Below are 14,622 nucleotides of genomic sequence, written 5' to 3' on the forward strand. Positions count from 1 at the left end.
AATGGTAACTCCTCCCCACCAAGTATGGTCGGTTGGGATCAATTCCCTTTATTAACGAAATTTGATCTTGTCGAATGCCATGATTTCTGTCTATTTAAAATTGGTTGTGCTAAATATATTTCATAACACGATATTTAAGAAAGTTAGAGTTGATCCCATCACCTCATACCATTTCAGCTTATGCTCAAGTTGGTTTGTTTGAATTTGTTTGACAGGAGGGTGACTTTATTAGTAGCAGTGGGCATATAGATGATGTATTTGTTAACACAAAACTTATTGGATTGCATGTAAAGAATGTGGAAAAGTAGAGTTAGCGTGCTTAGTCTTTGATAGAACTGTCAACAAAGATGTTGCTTGGTATGCCATTAATGTAGCGACAAGCCACTAATAAAGATTTTCCAAGTATTTTTGTAGAAGAAACAATTACTCTATACATATTACCAAGTACATGCACAACATTTAATTCCATAACAATAGCTCACATCGAATTAATTTCAGATCAGATCAATGGCAAACAAAACCATGAGATATCATCCAATAAAGAACATAAAAAAGACCTAGTGAGATGCTCCAACTCTCACTATTATCCTGGTCATTTTAGTTCCGGTTAATGTAACATTTGCTACATCAACAAACTTGGATTTCTTAAATAGTCCTACGATTTCCCTCACTTCCTCCTCACCACACTCCTCCACAGCAACCACGCATACTCCGTCCCTCCGCACAGTTCGCTCCATTTCTGCTGCAAACCTTGCTGGAAACAACGCCTCTGCTAAATGCCCACTATATGAAAAATCAAAGACACGGTCAAAGAAGGGCAGATTATGGGGGTCAGCCCTGCTCACCAGAGGTGGTGAATCGACCAACTCAACGCCAGTAACATCAACAAGGCCCATCTGGAACAAGGCCATTACCTCGTGGCCAGCACCAGCAGAGACACAGAGCGCTTTAGAGTGATTGTGGAGGAGACCCATGTGGCGGATTTGGAGGAATAAAGAAGTGTAAGAGGAAACTTGATTCTGCCATGACCTCGAGGACCAGAGCCGGGCATTTTTCTTTTCCAAGGGGAGGTGTTGGCGAGGAGAAAAGTCACAGGTTGATGTGGGAAATTTCAGGTGGGGCTTTTCAGCTGAGTTTGATGGGATGCAGGTTTTTGGGGTTTGCAGGACGAGGAATAGGAAGATGATTGTGGCTACGGTAATTGATGCCACCGATACCCGGTTTAGCAATCTCTGTACATGCCTCTCCATTTTGGCTTTGTCACGAGCTGCACTAGGAAAGAAGTCAGCCTAATGCCAACAAGAACTGTAATAAGCCTGTGGTTTCACCTATGCAAATGTTAGTTGAGAACATGTAATTATTTTAGAATATTTAGCTCAACTCATAAAGAAAAACCAATAAAACTCTGTGGAGCATTCCAGAAGGACATAGAACTTTACAAGGAAAAAGTCGAATTACAGGCAGCTGGATGCACAAGGAAAATGATGCCAAAGGAAAAGTGTAGTTCGAGAAAATACTTAGTCAATTTGCTAGTTAGGTTATCTGAAGAGAAGACAAAAAGGTGGGTGTTAAACTTAGTGAGCGAATGTCAAACAAGGTAAGAATATTTCCAGGTGTACCTCATGCATACTAGTGCAATAAGGATAATTAAAGAATACAATTATGAATTATGGGGAACAGGAAAATCTCCAGGGATCATTTGGGATAGATGTCCTAGGTTTATGCATTGTAACTGCTCATAAAGTATTCATATGCAATGTTCGTATATTACGATAGCCCATGCAGCTTCAATATGCATCTTACATACTCATACATCATTATTGTACGAGTATATGTCAATGCTAAAATATGGAAAACATCATGTAATACAATATGAACGCATAATTCATATGAATCCACTTGGGGCCAAAGAGAGCCCTGTTCTATCTGGCTCAGACCACCATCAAAGGGGTATGGTGAAACTAGCTCTGATGGGCTCCACCCACCTTCCCCATGCATATTTCGGATAATGTATATGCAATATGAATGCACGTGGATTTACATAGAGCCCAGCTCTATTGAGCTCAACCCAATAACTACATGGTCATGGTGAGCCTAACTCCAGCATCTATAGGACTACAGCAAGCACTAGCTCCAGCCGCCCCAATCCATGTGTATGCTGAATGATGCATATGCAACATGAATGCAGAAACTCATGATCAAGTTAGATACAAAATCCCCTTACTAAGTCCGAACAAGCTACTAATGATCAACTCAGACACAATTTTGATGGAAGGAAGACTAAGAAATTCATGATGCGAAGGGCACTGGAACGAAAGTTAGATGGATATAACAACCATTAGAAAATACAAGGGAAAGCCTCTTAAATAGTATGAGACAAATACTAGAAAATACAAGGCCTGAAGAACAGGGGCCTTAAATGGTCAATTTGAAAAATCGTTGAACCTAGAGACCTAGCCAGTTCCAAGATAAGAAGTCTGATAACAGCAGATAGGATATATACTCCCTGCAGTACTCAAACCACTTTGGTATATAAGAAAACATGAAAGGTGTATACCAAATTGTAAACGCACACAAACAAGACATCATCCAAACATGCATTGATCAATAAGCATTAGAATGTAAATAATTCCAGAACATCATCCAAAGAACACCCATGAAACAAACTAACAAAGTGATGAATAGGCAATCATGAAATCCATTTCTCATTAATCATCAAACTCTTTTTAGCATATGGAGATTAACACAATAAATTTTGAAAGAAAAATGGATTAGACTATACCCAAAGCCAAGACCTTCCCTTGTTCCCCTTCCCTCTGCCTCTCGTTGTCGACCTCGTGTACCCTCTGCTGTTGGTTCTCCGGATTTTCTCCTCAAAATCCCCTCTCGAAGCTCTCCCTTCCCTTGCTCCCCTTGTCTCTGCCTCTCGCTATTGATCTCGTGTACCCTAGGCTTTCCCTAAAAAACTCTCCTTTTCTCCTCCCTTTCTCCTTCGATCTCCACTTCAAGGAATCTGGGAATTTCTCTTTCCCTCTCTCAGTTTCTCTTCCCTTCCGAAAGCACCCTATTTCCCTCTAATTCCACGCTGATTCTTCCTCGAAGATCCGTCCGCCTCCCCAAACAGAAAGTTCCCTTTTTTTTTGGGTCTCGAAGGAAAATACTCCCTGCTAATCCCTTAACCGCAACAGTTGCTGATCATCTCTAGGTGTTGCAGATCACGCTTCTGGTTGTACCAATTCTGCTCTTCTTGCTTCAGCAACCTTAGGTGGATCATATTCGTTCGCGGGCAGCCGAAACAGAGCTCAGGTTTGTTGTCTTGGTCAACAGTTCACTGTCCTTGGGCATCCCCGGCTACATGCAAGCCTTGTCGTGCTGTCGTTCGTCTGTTTGCAGCCTTCTACTCCGTCTGATTCGTGCTGTCGTTAGTCATGTATTTTCTTCTCCTCCTCCTCCTTTTCAAGGGACACACAGGTGGAATGCAATAAACAATTGATCAAGGATTGAATTGAGGGTGATTCACTGTGGACAGTACTACAAAGTGCCTGTAAGGAGACAAGTGCAAGGAGATTAAAATGGAATCGGGAGCAAAGTTGGACACAGGGGGTGAGAATGTTATTTAATTTATAATGTTTGCAGTTGAACAAAAAAATGAAAAGTAAAGACATGATAGACGTTCAACATAAAATTGTTAAATTGTCCACAGCAGGGTTCGAACCCGTCACCCCGAAGCCCAGCACTCACAAAAGCCAAGGAAAATGGATTGAACCCCAGATGATTAGCTACTGCAAAGAAGTAGTTGACTTGATCAAACGGTCTTTAATTAAACGAGAAAAAAAAAAATTAAGAATGTTTCTCTTTTCTCATGTCATCATCTCTGGAACACACACACACACACACAGACACATATATATAAGCAAGAAGAAATCATAGATCTTTTGGAATATGGAACAGGACCACTCTGGTTTGCTCCAGAGTTACTCTCAACGACCACTCAGCTGAGTCTGAAAATAGTAAAATAATATATATATATGGAATATTTGCATGTTGTGGCCCTGAGGTTGTGTGTCCTATATGTCTTGACTAGGTATCTACCATATGATTTCCGGCTAACATGTACTAATTAGTTATATAATTTGATTTGTTTAATTGTCAATGCATCGTGATTAAGCAGTCAGCCTAATCAATTTGCTGAGATTATGACCCCCCCGTTGATTTGTCAATGTGGGTTGTTTTGATCACATAAGAAGACAGCTTCTGAACAGTCCTTTCATTTCATTTTACTATTGTGGCTGCTGAGAGGTCTGCTTCTTTTGGACCCAGCTGGCAACATTATTAGCTGATTACTGCATTGTTGGACGCTCAAATTCTAAATCCCTTCGTTTCTTTCCCCAATTTGCAGAATGTCAAATGAAAGAAGACGGTCAAGCTTCGGAAATCATCTGCTATTCCTGGTCTTGATAATTGGTTCTACATATTTCGTGTGCTTTGCTCGACATACCATAGCAGCAGTAACTGAGTTGCTTATAGATGACTCAGGAGACACTCTTGTTTCAGTTGGAGAGATGTTTGAACTTGGCTTCTTTACATCTGGAAATGGGAATTCCCCAAATACATATGTTGGGATATGGTATTACAGATCAAACCCTCAAGTATTTATATGGGTTGCTAACAGAGACAATCCACTTTTAGAACCTGGCGGAGTTTTTGCTATTAAAGATGGGAACCTTGAGGTGCTGGATAGAAATGAAACTTCTTACTGGTCCACTGGTCTGGCTTCATCATTATCAACTGACCAAGAAGTGGAGCTCATAGATTCCGGTAACTTGATACTAAGAGACGCCAAGTCCAGGACTATTCTATGGCAGAGTTTTGAGCATCCAACTGATACTTTTCTTGCAGGGATGAAGATGGACGAAAACCTCAAGTTGACTTCATGGGCCAGTCCTGATAATCCGTCAACAGGGAATTTCACATTCAAGTCAGAAGGAGAAGACAACCAGTTTATCATTTCACAAAAGCTAGTCACATACTGGAGAAATGGTGAGATAGGTAATTCTTTCAGCTCAGATGAAATGCCAACAACCATATCCTACTTCTTGTCGAATTTCAGCAACAAACCAAAGGTTAATAACTCCAAGAAAGTTCTTCCTATATCTTTACCGCAATACAAGAATACAAGGTTAGTGATGAGTTTTACTGGCGAGATACAGTTTTGGTCATGGAACAAAGATAAAATGGAGGGATTTTCTTGGTCTCTAATTTGGTTGGAGCCTGCAGACAAGTGCGGTATATCAAAGTTTTGTGGAGATTTTGGCAGCTGCAATAACAACAATATATTGAAATGTAAATGTCTACCTGGGTTTGTGCCTCGCTCACCTGATAAATGGAAATCTCGAGATTTCTCAGATGGGTGCACCCAAAAGTCCACGGCATGTGGTGACACTTTTCTTGGCTTACCCAACATGAAAGTGAGGAAGCCAGACACACAAACTATGACCCAGAATGAATCAGAATGCAGAAAGGAGTGCCTTAATGACTGTAAGTGCCTGGCCTACTCATATGTCACCACTGACAACACAAGAGGAGACGTCAATGCTTCTACTTCCTTCTGTTGGGCTTGGACAGAGGACATCTACAATCTTCAAGAACAATATACAAACAATGGCCTTCACCTCTACATCCGGGTGCTCACTTCAGATATAAGTATTTTTCTGTTGAATAGCTTAGTTTCAGTAGTAAAGATTTTTTCAAAATTAGTTCCAAATAAATAAGATATTTTTAAAAAAGACTATAAGATAATAATTGAATAAATTTTGTTCAAAATTTTAGCTAATATTTTAAAAATTTTCAATTGTAACAGTTCAGATATTGGATATTAAAAATAGAAAATTAATTATTATTTTTATATAAATAACTAGTCTCGAATGAAGAAAAATATATTTAAATTTCATCCCAAATCTTTCTCTCTTATTGTTGTTTGGTATGATGTTTTTAACCAACATTTTCTTTTTCATAATGCTCACTGCTACATCACCCTCTTCTTTATATTACAAGAACTTAATTTTAACCTATAGCAGTTTATTGTGTTATACTTCACAGAATCCACAAGAAAAAATTGTGAGACGTGTGGCACAAGTATAGTACCTTATCCCCTGAGCACTGGGCCACACTGTGGCGATCCCATGTATAACAGCTTCCAGTGTGACAATTCCTCAGGGGAGGTCAGATTTCGAGCACCCAGTGGCACCTATCCAGTCACTGTAATCAATCCTGACACACGAAGTTTTATAATACAAACCCATGATGCAGATAATTGTGGTGCAAGAAATTCAAGAGACACATTGCTGCAGCTTAATGAATCTTTACCTTTCCGAGTGACCAGCTGGTGTGTTGCTGATCTAATTAATTCCCTTTCTGATACGTCATCTAAATGGACAAGGGAAATAGAGATTTCTTGGGCACCGCCAGGAGAGCCAACCTGCAGTTCTTCTGAAGGCTGCATGGACTGGCCAAACACATTTTGCAACAAAGCAGATGATGGACAGAGAAGGTGCCTTTGCAGGACACCATTTCTATGGAATTCCTCAGCTATGAATTGTACTCATGGTGAGGATGCTATATATTATACATTCAAGATGATGGCAAAGAACTCAAAATCATAAGTGAATAGATGAAGCCAAATCACTAGTAGTTTTTTTGGAACATGGAATTTGTTGATTCATCACCTTTTCTTTTTCCTCTTCATTCAGCGAGATCTATCCTTTTTCTCTCTTTGTAGAATTTGACATCAACGTTGAGCAAGGAGCAAGTATACCTCCTTCGGAACAAAGTCAGTCGCTGGTTACAATACTTGTGGCAACTCTATTAAGTTTCTTGGTGGTTTCATGCGTGATTTTTATTTACTTGTGGAGACGGAAAAAATCTGGACAACAACGTAAGTATTCTCAAAACTTGCAAGAATGCATCAATTCAAGAAGCCTTGTACAAGTATCTTACTGGTAATATGTTTAAATTCTTGTTAACTCAGACAACAGCGAAAATGCTCAAAGACAAGCAGCAATTCAGTTGTATGACAGCGAGAAACGTGTTAAAGAAATGATGGGTTCAGGCCAATTTAGTGAAGAAGATAAGAAAGGTATAGATTTACCCTTCTTTGATTTTCTCGACATACTCACTGCTACGGACAATTTCTCAGAAGCAAATAAGCTTGGCAAGGGAGGTTTTGGACCTGTTTACAAGGTATACATTAATCTACATCCAAGTCTAACTTATTCTGGGTATAGAAGCTACCTTCATGGAACCTAGTATGTATATCTCTCAGGGTTATTTTCCAGGAGGTCAAGAAATAGCCGTGAAAAGACTGTCAAGTTTGTCAGGGCAAGGCTTGGAGGAGTTTAAGAATGAGATTGTGTTAATTGCTAGACTTCAACATCGGAATCTTGTGAGACTTTTGGGCTACTGTGTAAGGGGAGATGAAAAAATTCTGCTATACGAATACATGCCTAACAAAAGCTTAGACTTTTTCTTGTTTGGTTGGTGTCTAAACCTTGCTAATCATTATCCATGCAATTGCAAGATTGATAAGTAATTAACATTCTGTGATGTATGGTTTTGAATGGAAATTACAATAGATGAATCACGAAGCGTGATGTTGGACTGGGAAATGCGGTTTAACATCATATTGGGAATATGTCGAGGACTAGTTTACCTGCATCAAGATTCAAGATTGAGAGTTATTCATAGAGATCTAAAGGCTAGCAACATTCTACTGGATTCAGAGATGAATCCAAAAATATCTGACTTTGGGTTGGCCAGGATTTTTGAAGGCAAACAAACAGAAGGTGCCACAAACAAAGTTGTGGGAACTTAGTAAGTAGACTTGTTTTACAATATATATTTAATTGTTGAGACAGATGAGTTAATGGTTAGTTGTAATGAGATGGCAGTGGTTATATGTCTCCGGAGTATGCACTAGAAGGAGTTTTCTCAATAAAGTCGGATGTTTTCAGCTTTGGTGTGGTTATACTTGAGATTATCAGTGGAAAAAAGAACACAGGATTTTATCAGTCCGAAAAGGCCCTAAACCTTTTAGGTTATGTAAGTACTCTTAAGAATTCATTACATATACTATTACATTATATATATGTTTATGTAGCTGCTTTTACTGATAAGGAATATATAATTGTGATGGTGTACCAGGCATGGAAAATGTGGCAGGAAGACAAGGTGTTGGATATAATGGAGGAGAGAATTCGTTTAAGTTGCAAAAACACTTCTGAAATTTTAAAGTGCATAAATATAGGGCTGTTATGTGTAGAAGAGGACCCAAGTGAGCGTCCAAACATGTCAACTGTTATGACCATGCTCAGCAGTGAAGCTACATTTCTTCCACCACCAAGACAACCAGCTTTCGTGCTAAGACAACGCCTTTCCACTACAGCTTCTAGTTCTAGCAAACCAGATTCAAACACTCCATTAACAGATACCATTTTACACGGTCGATAACTTCACACCTTTATTAATTGTCAACTTTCCTTTTTATTTTTTTATTCTCTTTTCTCACTCAGAACAAATGTAATTTAGATCAGGTGGCTTCAGATTGGGTATGCTGTTATGTTTGATCCAAATTGGGTATTTTAGGTTTCATCGTTAGTCAAAAGAAGCATCAATTGCATTGCTCATTGCTATTGCCATATTTGTTTATATATGGTGCGGGAGAAGCTCTAGAGAGTTACTTACAGCGTAGGCAGCAGAATTCACAAGCAATTTACAAGTATATTATTGGACGCTGACAACTTCTCCCAAGCTAACAAACTGTCCTGTTTATAAATTAAAAGTTTCAATATTTGCGTTTAGATGATAAATCATTAATGTGCGGTATGCTAATTCACTGAATTTGTTTTGTTTGAATTACTTCTAAATAAATGACATGGTTGGTTGTGTGATTTTTAATTGTAAATTATTTTTTAATTTTTTTCAGATTTTTTAAATCACCGATTCGGCGATTTTTAATTATTGAATAATTTTCTTTCCGTTTTACCCTCACAATTATTTATTAATTCTTGTTTTACTTTTAAGTCCAAATTTTGTTTTTCTCAAAATAAATATTAAAAAATTAAATTTTTATTTTTCATAATAAATTTATTTTTTTAATATTTTTTAAAAAAATTATTAAAAATTACAGTTTAAATAATTTTACAAATCAAATAATTTAATTACAATTTAAATAATTTTTTTTTTCTTATATTTTTTCATTTAATATTACATATAATAAAACAGAGATAAATTAGTAATTTAATTGGAATACACAATCATACCATCATATCAATCCAGACAAAACAGTTGTCATTACTATACATTAATATATAATTTTTTAAAACATAATATAACTTCGTAATGATCATCATGTGCAATTAATAAACATTACCGCACATTAATTACACATAAAAAAAAAACAACCAAACACAGCATGAGAGTTTAGCCTTCATGAAATCAAACAATTCTTAAGAAATTCTTAATTCTTAATACTGTTTGTGTCAAGTACTCCCTTGTTGGAATTTTCTAGTAAAGAAATGCTTATATGTAAACTTGGGTTAGATTTCATTTGGTTGCACCAAAAAAAGTAAACTACCAATATAATATAAAAAAAGAATTTTACATTGCAAAAGCTTTAGACTACCGAGTGATTTTTTGATCGATGTATTTTGTTAAATATTACAATTTCTTTTCCCTATTAACATTCTTAATTTATTTTCTCTTTTGACATCCTAATTTATTTTTATCATGAAATATATTCAAATAGTTTCTCTAATAAATCCAACTTTCGGTCTCTAAATTTGCAAGAAAATGATATTTTCACCGTAGAAGTCTTCTACCATGCAATATATTCAAATATTGAAAACAAGAAAAATATGAAAATACCTCTAGCTCCGTCGGAGAAAAACGCTCGCCGCCGCATCCCGTGTGAGAGAATGAGAATGAGAATGAGAACGAGTGGCTTTTATACCTTGGTTGGACGGGCGGATATATATGTGGTTTAATGAACGCCGGGTTTTGACTCTCGGGCCACCCATGGATTTGGGCTTTGCTTAAATGCAATCCTAATGCCCAGAGGCTCTCTCAAACCCAATAATTTACTTGTTCTTTTAACAACAAAATTTGGTTGACGGGATGACATAAAGAAGTAACAAGAAGGCTTTGAAAGAGTCGTTGGGTTTCAAGTTATAGAAGTAATTTGTGTTTCCTGGCAAAAGAATAGGTAAAAGACGACAGAAAGCTCTTAATTTATTAATTAATCATTCGAAGAAGATAGCAATTGTAAAGTCAAAAGGGGACAAAAGGATTCTGTTAATTAATAAAACAGACCCTTGAGGTTATGGGAAACATGAACAACTTCTGGGAAATAGATGGGTAATTGCACCCCTTGCCCCCATCAATCCACCTTACCTGGTTCCTTGCTGTCTTCTAATAAACATTTTAACAAACACCTCACCTGCAAGCAACCTTCCCCTCTCTCCTTCCGAGAAGAATCTCATTCTCTCTCCACACATATAAATATATATTGGTTTACGCACATATGCTCGCAAAGATATCTCTCTCTCCAGGATCTACTTTCCGAGGGAAGCGCACACGTAATCGTAAGTTTAAGGAGAACTAATGGCTGCCGGGTTCGATAAGATGACGGGCCGTTTCGAGGATCTGTTGCCGGTGATGGCGGAAAATCTAGGTGGGGAGGGGCTGATCAGAGAGCTCTGCAATGGGTTCGAGCTGCTGATGGATAAAGACAAAGGGGTAATCACCGTGGAGAGCTTGAAAAACAACTCCGCAATGCTGGGGTTACAGGATTTGAGGGATGATGAGTTAGCCAGCATGGTGATGGAAGGTGATCTTGACGGCGATGGAGCTCTCAATCAGATGGAGTTTTGCGTTCTGATGTTCAGATTGAGTCCTCGTTTAATGGAGGAATCTCAGTTATGGCTTGACCAGCTTCTCCTCCACAATGCTGAATTTTGATCGCACCCCTTCTTTTTTCTTTCTTTCTTTCTTTCTTTCTTTTGCAGAATTTGATTGTTTGTAAATCATTCTATAAGTAACTGGTTTGACCATCTACTTTCTTCAATGTTTTGTTCATGATCAATCCCAAGGAAGAACAAACAGAATTTACGATCGACCATCTCATGTTTGTCTTCTTGGTTTTCTTGTTCATCAAATTTGTTAGACTAATTCTTGGAATGCAGAGAGAGATGGAATAATTTTATGCTATATGAAATATCCAGGAAGCTTAACATTTGAGGAGGAGGTGAGGTTCAGTGAATTGGGAACGTGCATGCAAAATTATATTAAATATTAATTCGGTGCCCAATTTAATTTATTATTTGTACAAACAATAAATTATGTTGTTTAAAATAAATATTGTAATTGGGTAGAAATTTTTTATTTTTTATTTCTTTGATACAACATTGTTGAATAAAATAAATTAATTTATTAATCTTAATGATCGATATAAAATATATTTTCATATTAAAAATGTAATTTAAGTTCTTGAATTTAATATATAAAGTGTGATTCAAGAAATTAAATCGAAAAAAGAAAAATCACAATGACATAAAGAAGAAGATAAACAAATTGTAAATCAAGAATAAATTTATTTAGATTTATTTACCTTCTATAAAATTTAAGATACATCAAAAAAATTTTCTTTGAAAAATTTCTTTATAAGTATTATTGTTTCTAAAGTTAATTTGTTATTATTTTTAAAAAGATAAGTTCGTGAAAAATAATTCTTAAATTTTTAAATAAATTTTATATGTTGGAGATACTTTAAAAGTAAAAAAATTTAAGAAAATATTTATTTGTGTGATTAACAGGTGTGATTATTTTTTTTGTACGTAGGTCATCGATGGTGAATATGACGAGAGTTAAAATAAAATTTCTATGTGATGGAATTCGGTCATGGTCTGTTTTTACTCTGAAACTAAAAGATTCGAAAGAGAAATCATAAATCAACTCAAGAAGATAACGAAGTGATGAATTTTATTTATAGATATTGTAATTATCATTTAAGGTATTGATAAATAGAAATTTATGTTTATCTTTTTCACATCAGTTATCTGAAAAACTTATATAAAAATATCATATCAACATTCATTCTCTTTTGAGTAATTATAAAATACTATAGGGTATTAGATTGATATATATATATATATATATCATCATCTAGTCTGTAGTGGTAATCAATATGAAGCTAATTCAGTCATAAGATTTCAATGATGCAGGGAACAAAGATTTTAAGAAATCCTTGATTCATACAACCAGGAATAATTAATTCAGCTTGAATGAAATCTTGGCATTAGAAGAAGCCCAAGAAAACCCCATCATCTGAGACCTGATCTTTTGTCTTCGTAGAGAATCCCTGAAATTGCAGTGTCCAATACAAAGAGTCATCTCCTGTAAAGCCTTTCCATGCTTGAGCAAAAACTTTGCAAGAATTACTTCATTCTCACAGTCCAAGAATCCATGGATCTTTACTACGTTCAAATGGTTTAAGAAGGCCTTCAAACTTTGAGTTTCAGACTCCCAATATTGTTCTACATCCGTCGTTGACATCTCCCATAAGTCCTTATTCCATTGCTGCACGACATGCTCATCAAAACCCAGATAATATTTCATCATTTACTTCCTTAAACTATTATATATATATATATATATACCCAGTTCATAAAAAGTAAGTTTAATTACTTACCCGCCTTTCAATCTTGTAATCGTTGATAATCTTGAGAACCAGAGTGTGAAGCGTGGGGGAGCATCTGAATAGGCATGCTAGTCCCGGGATATTATGTCTGTTGAAACCCGTATGCAGCTCGAGAAATTTAAGATTTTTAAAAGAATGAACAAGATGCCCAAAATAATTCTTGTTTGATAGGATCTGCCAATGCCCAAGAAAGATTTGTTTGAGATATTCACAGTTCGGATATATACATATATGTATATATAAGTAATTAGTTACTGTTTGGAAAAAAAAAAATATATATATATATATATATACCTCAATGCAATGTCTTTCAATGGTTAATGAACGTGCATGCATTAATCCTGATAAAAGACTAGAGACACAATGGAGTTTTTCCGTAGTTACATCTTCATGAAGCACGAATAAACCAATGGATGCCTCTTCCAAACCCATCAAATTCTCCAGACAACTAATAGCTGTTACTGCATTATACTCCCAGATAATTACCTTCAACCTCGGCGCATTGATCTTCACCCAGTTCTTATCACCATAAGCATCAAAACAGCTAGCAACTTTCAATCTCTCCACTTTTTTACCCCAAACATCTAACCCATGAAGCTGAAAGCAGTTCTCTAACGTTAAATCTTCAAGCGCCCGGCACCCGATCTTGAGTTGTTTCAGCCCGAAGCAAGCGTCCAGATTCATTTTCTTTAAGAGAGGAAAGGAGGATTCTGTGAACAAGTCGTCTAAACAAGGCTGGTTATATAAAATGACAAGAGATAAAGAGAGTGTTTGGAGGAAGCGGAACCCACCCACCATGACTGATGAAGGAGGTAAACGAAAACCGGGATATCGGGATTTCAAATGAAAAACCCTTAAAGAATCACTGGAGATTAAGCATCGTGGGAAGTTGAAGTAATCATCAGTGGCAACTTCAACGTCGAGTTCTTGAACTTTTTGCCTGATGGCTCTACGGACTAAAGCGTTTAGATGAGAGAAACTTAGAGGAGCTCGAAACCGGAGGATTCTTATATCGGAATGCTTGTCTCGGAGGGATAAGACATGGGTGATCAAGTCCATACCTTGAGTTGGTAAACAACATTGTGATGATTTTATCAGTGGATTTACAGTGGTGAAATCCAGGTCAGGGAAGGAGGACCAGAGAGATCTCCAACGTTTTGATAAAACGCTGGTTTTTGCTATCGTTTTAATGGGGAGAAGAAACAGAATTTGCTGTAAAACCACATCAGGAAGATCGCTTATCCTGTCCATTCCGTCGTCGTCCTCCTTTTCTTCTGTAAACAAAAGCTTCTTTCTCTTAGCAGATCTTGTTTCCATGGCAGCTGTCTTCTTCTCATCTCTCTATTCCTTTTTCTTTGATGCGCTTTCTTCTTAAGATCCATTTAGATTGGGGTTTGAACTTTTCAAAAGAGTGAAGTGAGATGAGTACGAGAAGAGCGTTTGGATTTGTTTCAAAACAGAACTAAATTTCTTCTTCTTTTTTTAAAAAACAAAATTATATTGCTTCATATTAATCAACACATATTCTTATTATCAAATTTAATTAATCAAAATTTTTAGAGAAAACTTATATAAACCATTTAATTAAAATGTTTCATATTTTGTTCTAATTAAATTTTCAGTTGACTTGAAAAAGAAATTATAATATTTATTTTAATTAAATATTTGTCTTACATATATATATATAAATATTGTTTTTTTTTAAGTTTTAAATAAAACCTAACTAAATTATTTGACTAAAATGTAGTTTTGTTAGTTTTGAGTATAGTTAAATTCTATAATAAGTTTTCATCAAATTTTTATGTTATTTATAGTTATATAGGGGGAATTTTATAATAAAATAAATAATATATATAGATCTATTCAAATTT

At 36.1% G+C, this 14,622-nt stretch overlaps 3 protein-coding genes and 1 pseudogene across 13 annotated transcripts; 2 read left to right on the forward strand and 2 right to left on the reverse strand.

Moving 5' to 3' along the window:
* Positions 1-458: 458 nt before the first annotated feature.
* Positions 459-10,238, reverse strand: LOC110816924 (S-adenosyl-L-methionine-dependent methyltransferases superfamily protein). 10 transcript variants are annotated; one of them, XM_088221156.1, is made up of 3 exons: positions 9,922-10,238; positions 8,740-8,819; positions 459-3,542 (listed from the first exon to the last, which is right to left on the reverse strand). In XM_088221156.1, exon 3 carries the CDS (start codon positions 1,248-1,250, stop codon positions 558-560), a length of 693 nt encoding a protein of 230 aa, XP_088077282.1. In that variant the 5' UTR covers positions 1,251-3,542; positions 8,740-8,819; positions 9,922-10,238; the 3' UTR covers positions 459-557. The 10 variants fall into 10 exon arrangements, with proteins under 10 accessions (XP_088077282.1, XP_088077279.1, XP_088077283.1 ...); XM_088221153.1 differs by lacking the exons at positions 8,740-8,819; positions 9,922-10,238 and having other exon boundaries at positions 459-1,316; positions 1,440-1,542; positions 2,783-4,223; XM_088221157.1 differs by lacking the exon at positions 8,740-8,819.
* Positions 4,401-8,681, forward strand: LOC110816922 (G-type lectin S-receptor-like Serine/Threonine-kinase). 2 transcript variants are annotated; one of them, XM_022045283.2, is made up of 9 exons: positions 4,401-4,818; positions 4,900-5,703; positions 6,100-6,606; positions 6,779-6,934; positions 7,028-7,239; positions 7,322-7,532; positions 7,632-7,869; positions 7,947-8,097; positions 8,200-8,681. In XM_022045283.2, exons 1-9 carry the CDS (start codon positions 4,401-4,403, stop codon positions 8,503-8,505), a joined length of 3,003 nt encoding a protein of 1,000 aa, XP_021900975.1. In that variant the 3' UTR covers positions 8,506-8,681. The 2 variants fall into 2 exon arrangements, with proteins under 2 accessions (XP_021900975.1, XP_021900974.1); XM_022045282.2 differs by having other exon boundaries at positions 4,401-5,703.
* A 245-nt stretch (positions 10,239-10,483) lies between the features above and the next one.
* LOC110816925 (calcium-binding protein KRP1 pseudogene) lies at positions 10,484-11,178 on the forward strand (annotated as a pseudogene).
* Positions 11,179-12,180: 1,002 nt separating this feature from the next.
* Positions 12,181-14,187, reverse strand: LOC110816881 (Protein with RNI-like/FBD-like domain). The gene is made up of 3 exons (XM_022045227.2): positions 13,046-14,187; positions 12,743-12,925; positions 12,181-12,630 (listed from the first exon to the last, which is right to left on the reverse strand). The coding sequence occupies exons 1-3, from the start codon at positions 14,066-14,068 to the stop codon at positions 12,322-12,324; spliced, it is 1,515 nt and encodes a 504-aa protein (XP_021900919.2). The 5' UTR covers positions 14,069-14,187; the 3' UTR covers positions 12,181-12,321.
* Between the last annotated feature and the right edge of the window lie 435 nt (positions 14,188-14,622).

The sequence above is a fragment of the Carica papaya genome, chromosome 5 (assembly GCF_054855325.1).
Source record: "Carica papaya isolate Zhongbai chromosome 5, ASM5485532v1, whole genome shotgun sequence".
Classification (NCBI taxonomy): domain Eukaryota; kingdom Viridiplantae; phylum Streptophyta; class Magnoliopsida; order Brassicales; family Caricaceae; genus Carica; species Carica papaya.

Coding starts and splice junctions, on each gene's coding strand:
- LOC110816881 (XM_022045227.2), bottom strand. CDS start 14,068: ATGGAAACAAGATCTGCTAAGAGAAAGAAGCTTTTGTTTACAGAAGAA. Junction 12,926..13,045: donor TTGAAAGACATTGCATTGAG/GTATATATATAT, acceptor GGGCATTGGCAG/ATCCTATCAAACAAGAATTA. Junction 12,631..12,742: donor ATTACAAGATTGAAAGGCGG/GTAAGTAATTAA, acceptor CATGTCGTGCAG/CAATGGAATAAGGACTTATG.
- LOC110816922 (XM_022045282.2), top strand. CDS start 4,401: ATGTCAAATGAAAGAAGACGGTCAAGCTTCGGAAATCATCTGCTATTC. Junction 6,935..7,027: donor GAAAAAATCTGGACAACAAC/GTAAGTATTCTC, acceptor TTGTTAACTCAG/ACAACAGCGAAAATGCTCAA. Junction 7,240..7,321: donor GTTTTGGACCTGTTTACAAG/GTATACATTAAT, acceptor TATATCTCTCAG/GGTTATTTTCCAGGAGGTCA.
- LOC110816924 (XM_088221157.1), bottom strand. CDS start 1,250: ATGGAGAGGCATGTACAGAGATTGCTAAACCGGGTATCGGTGGCATCA.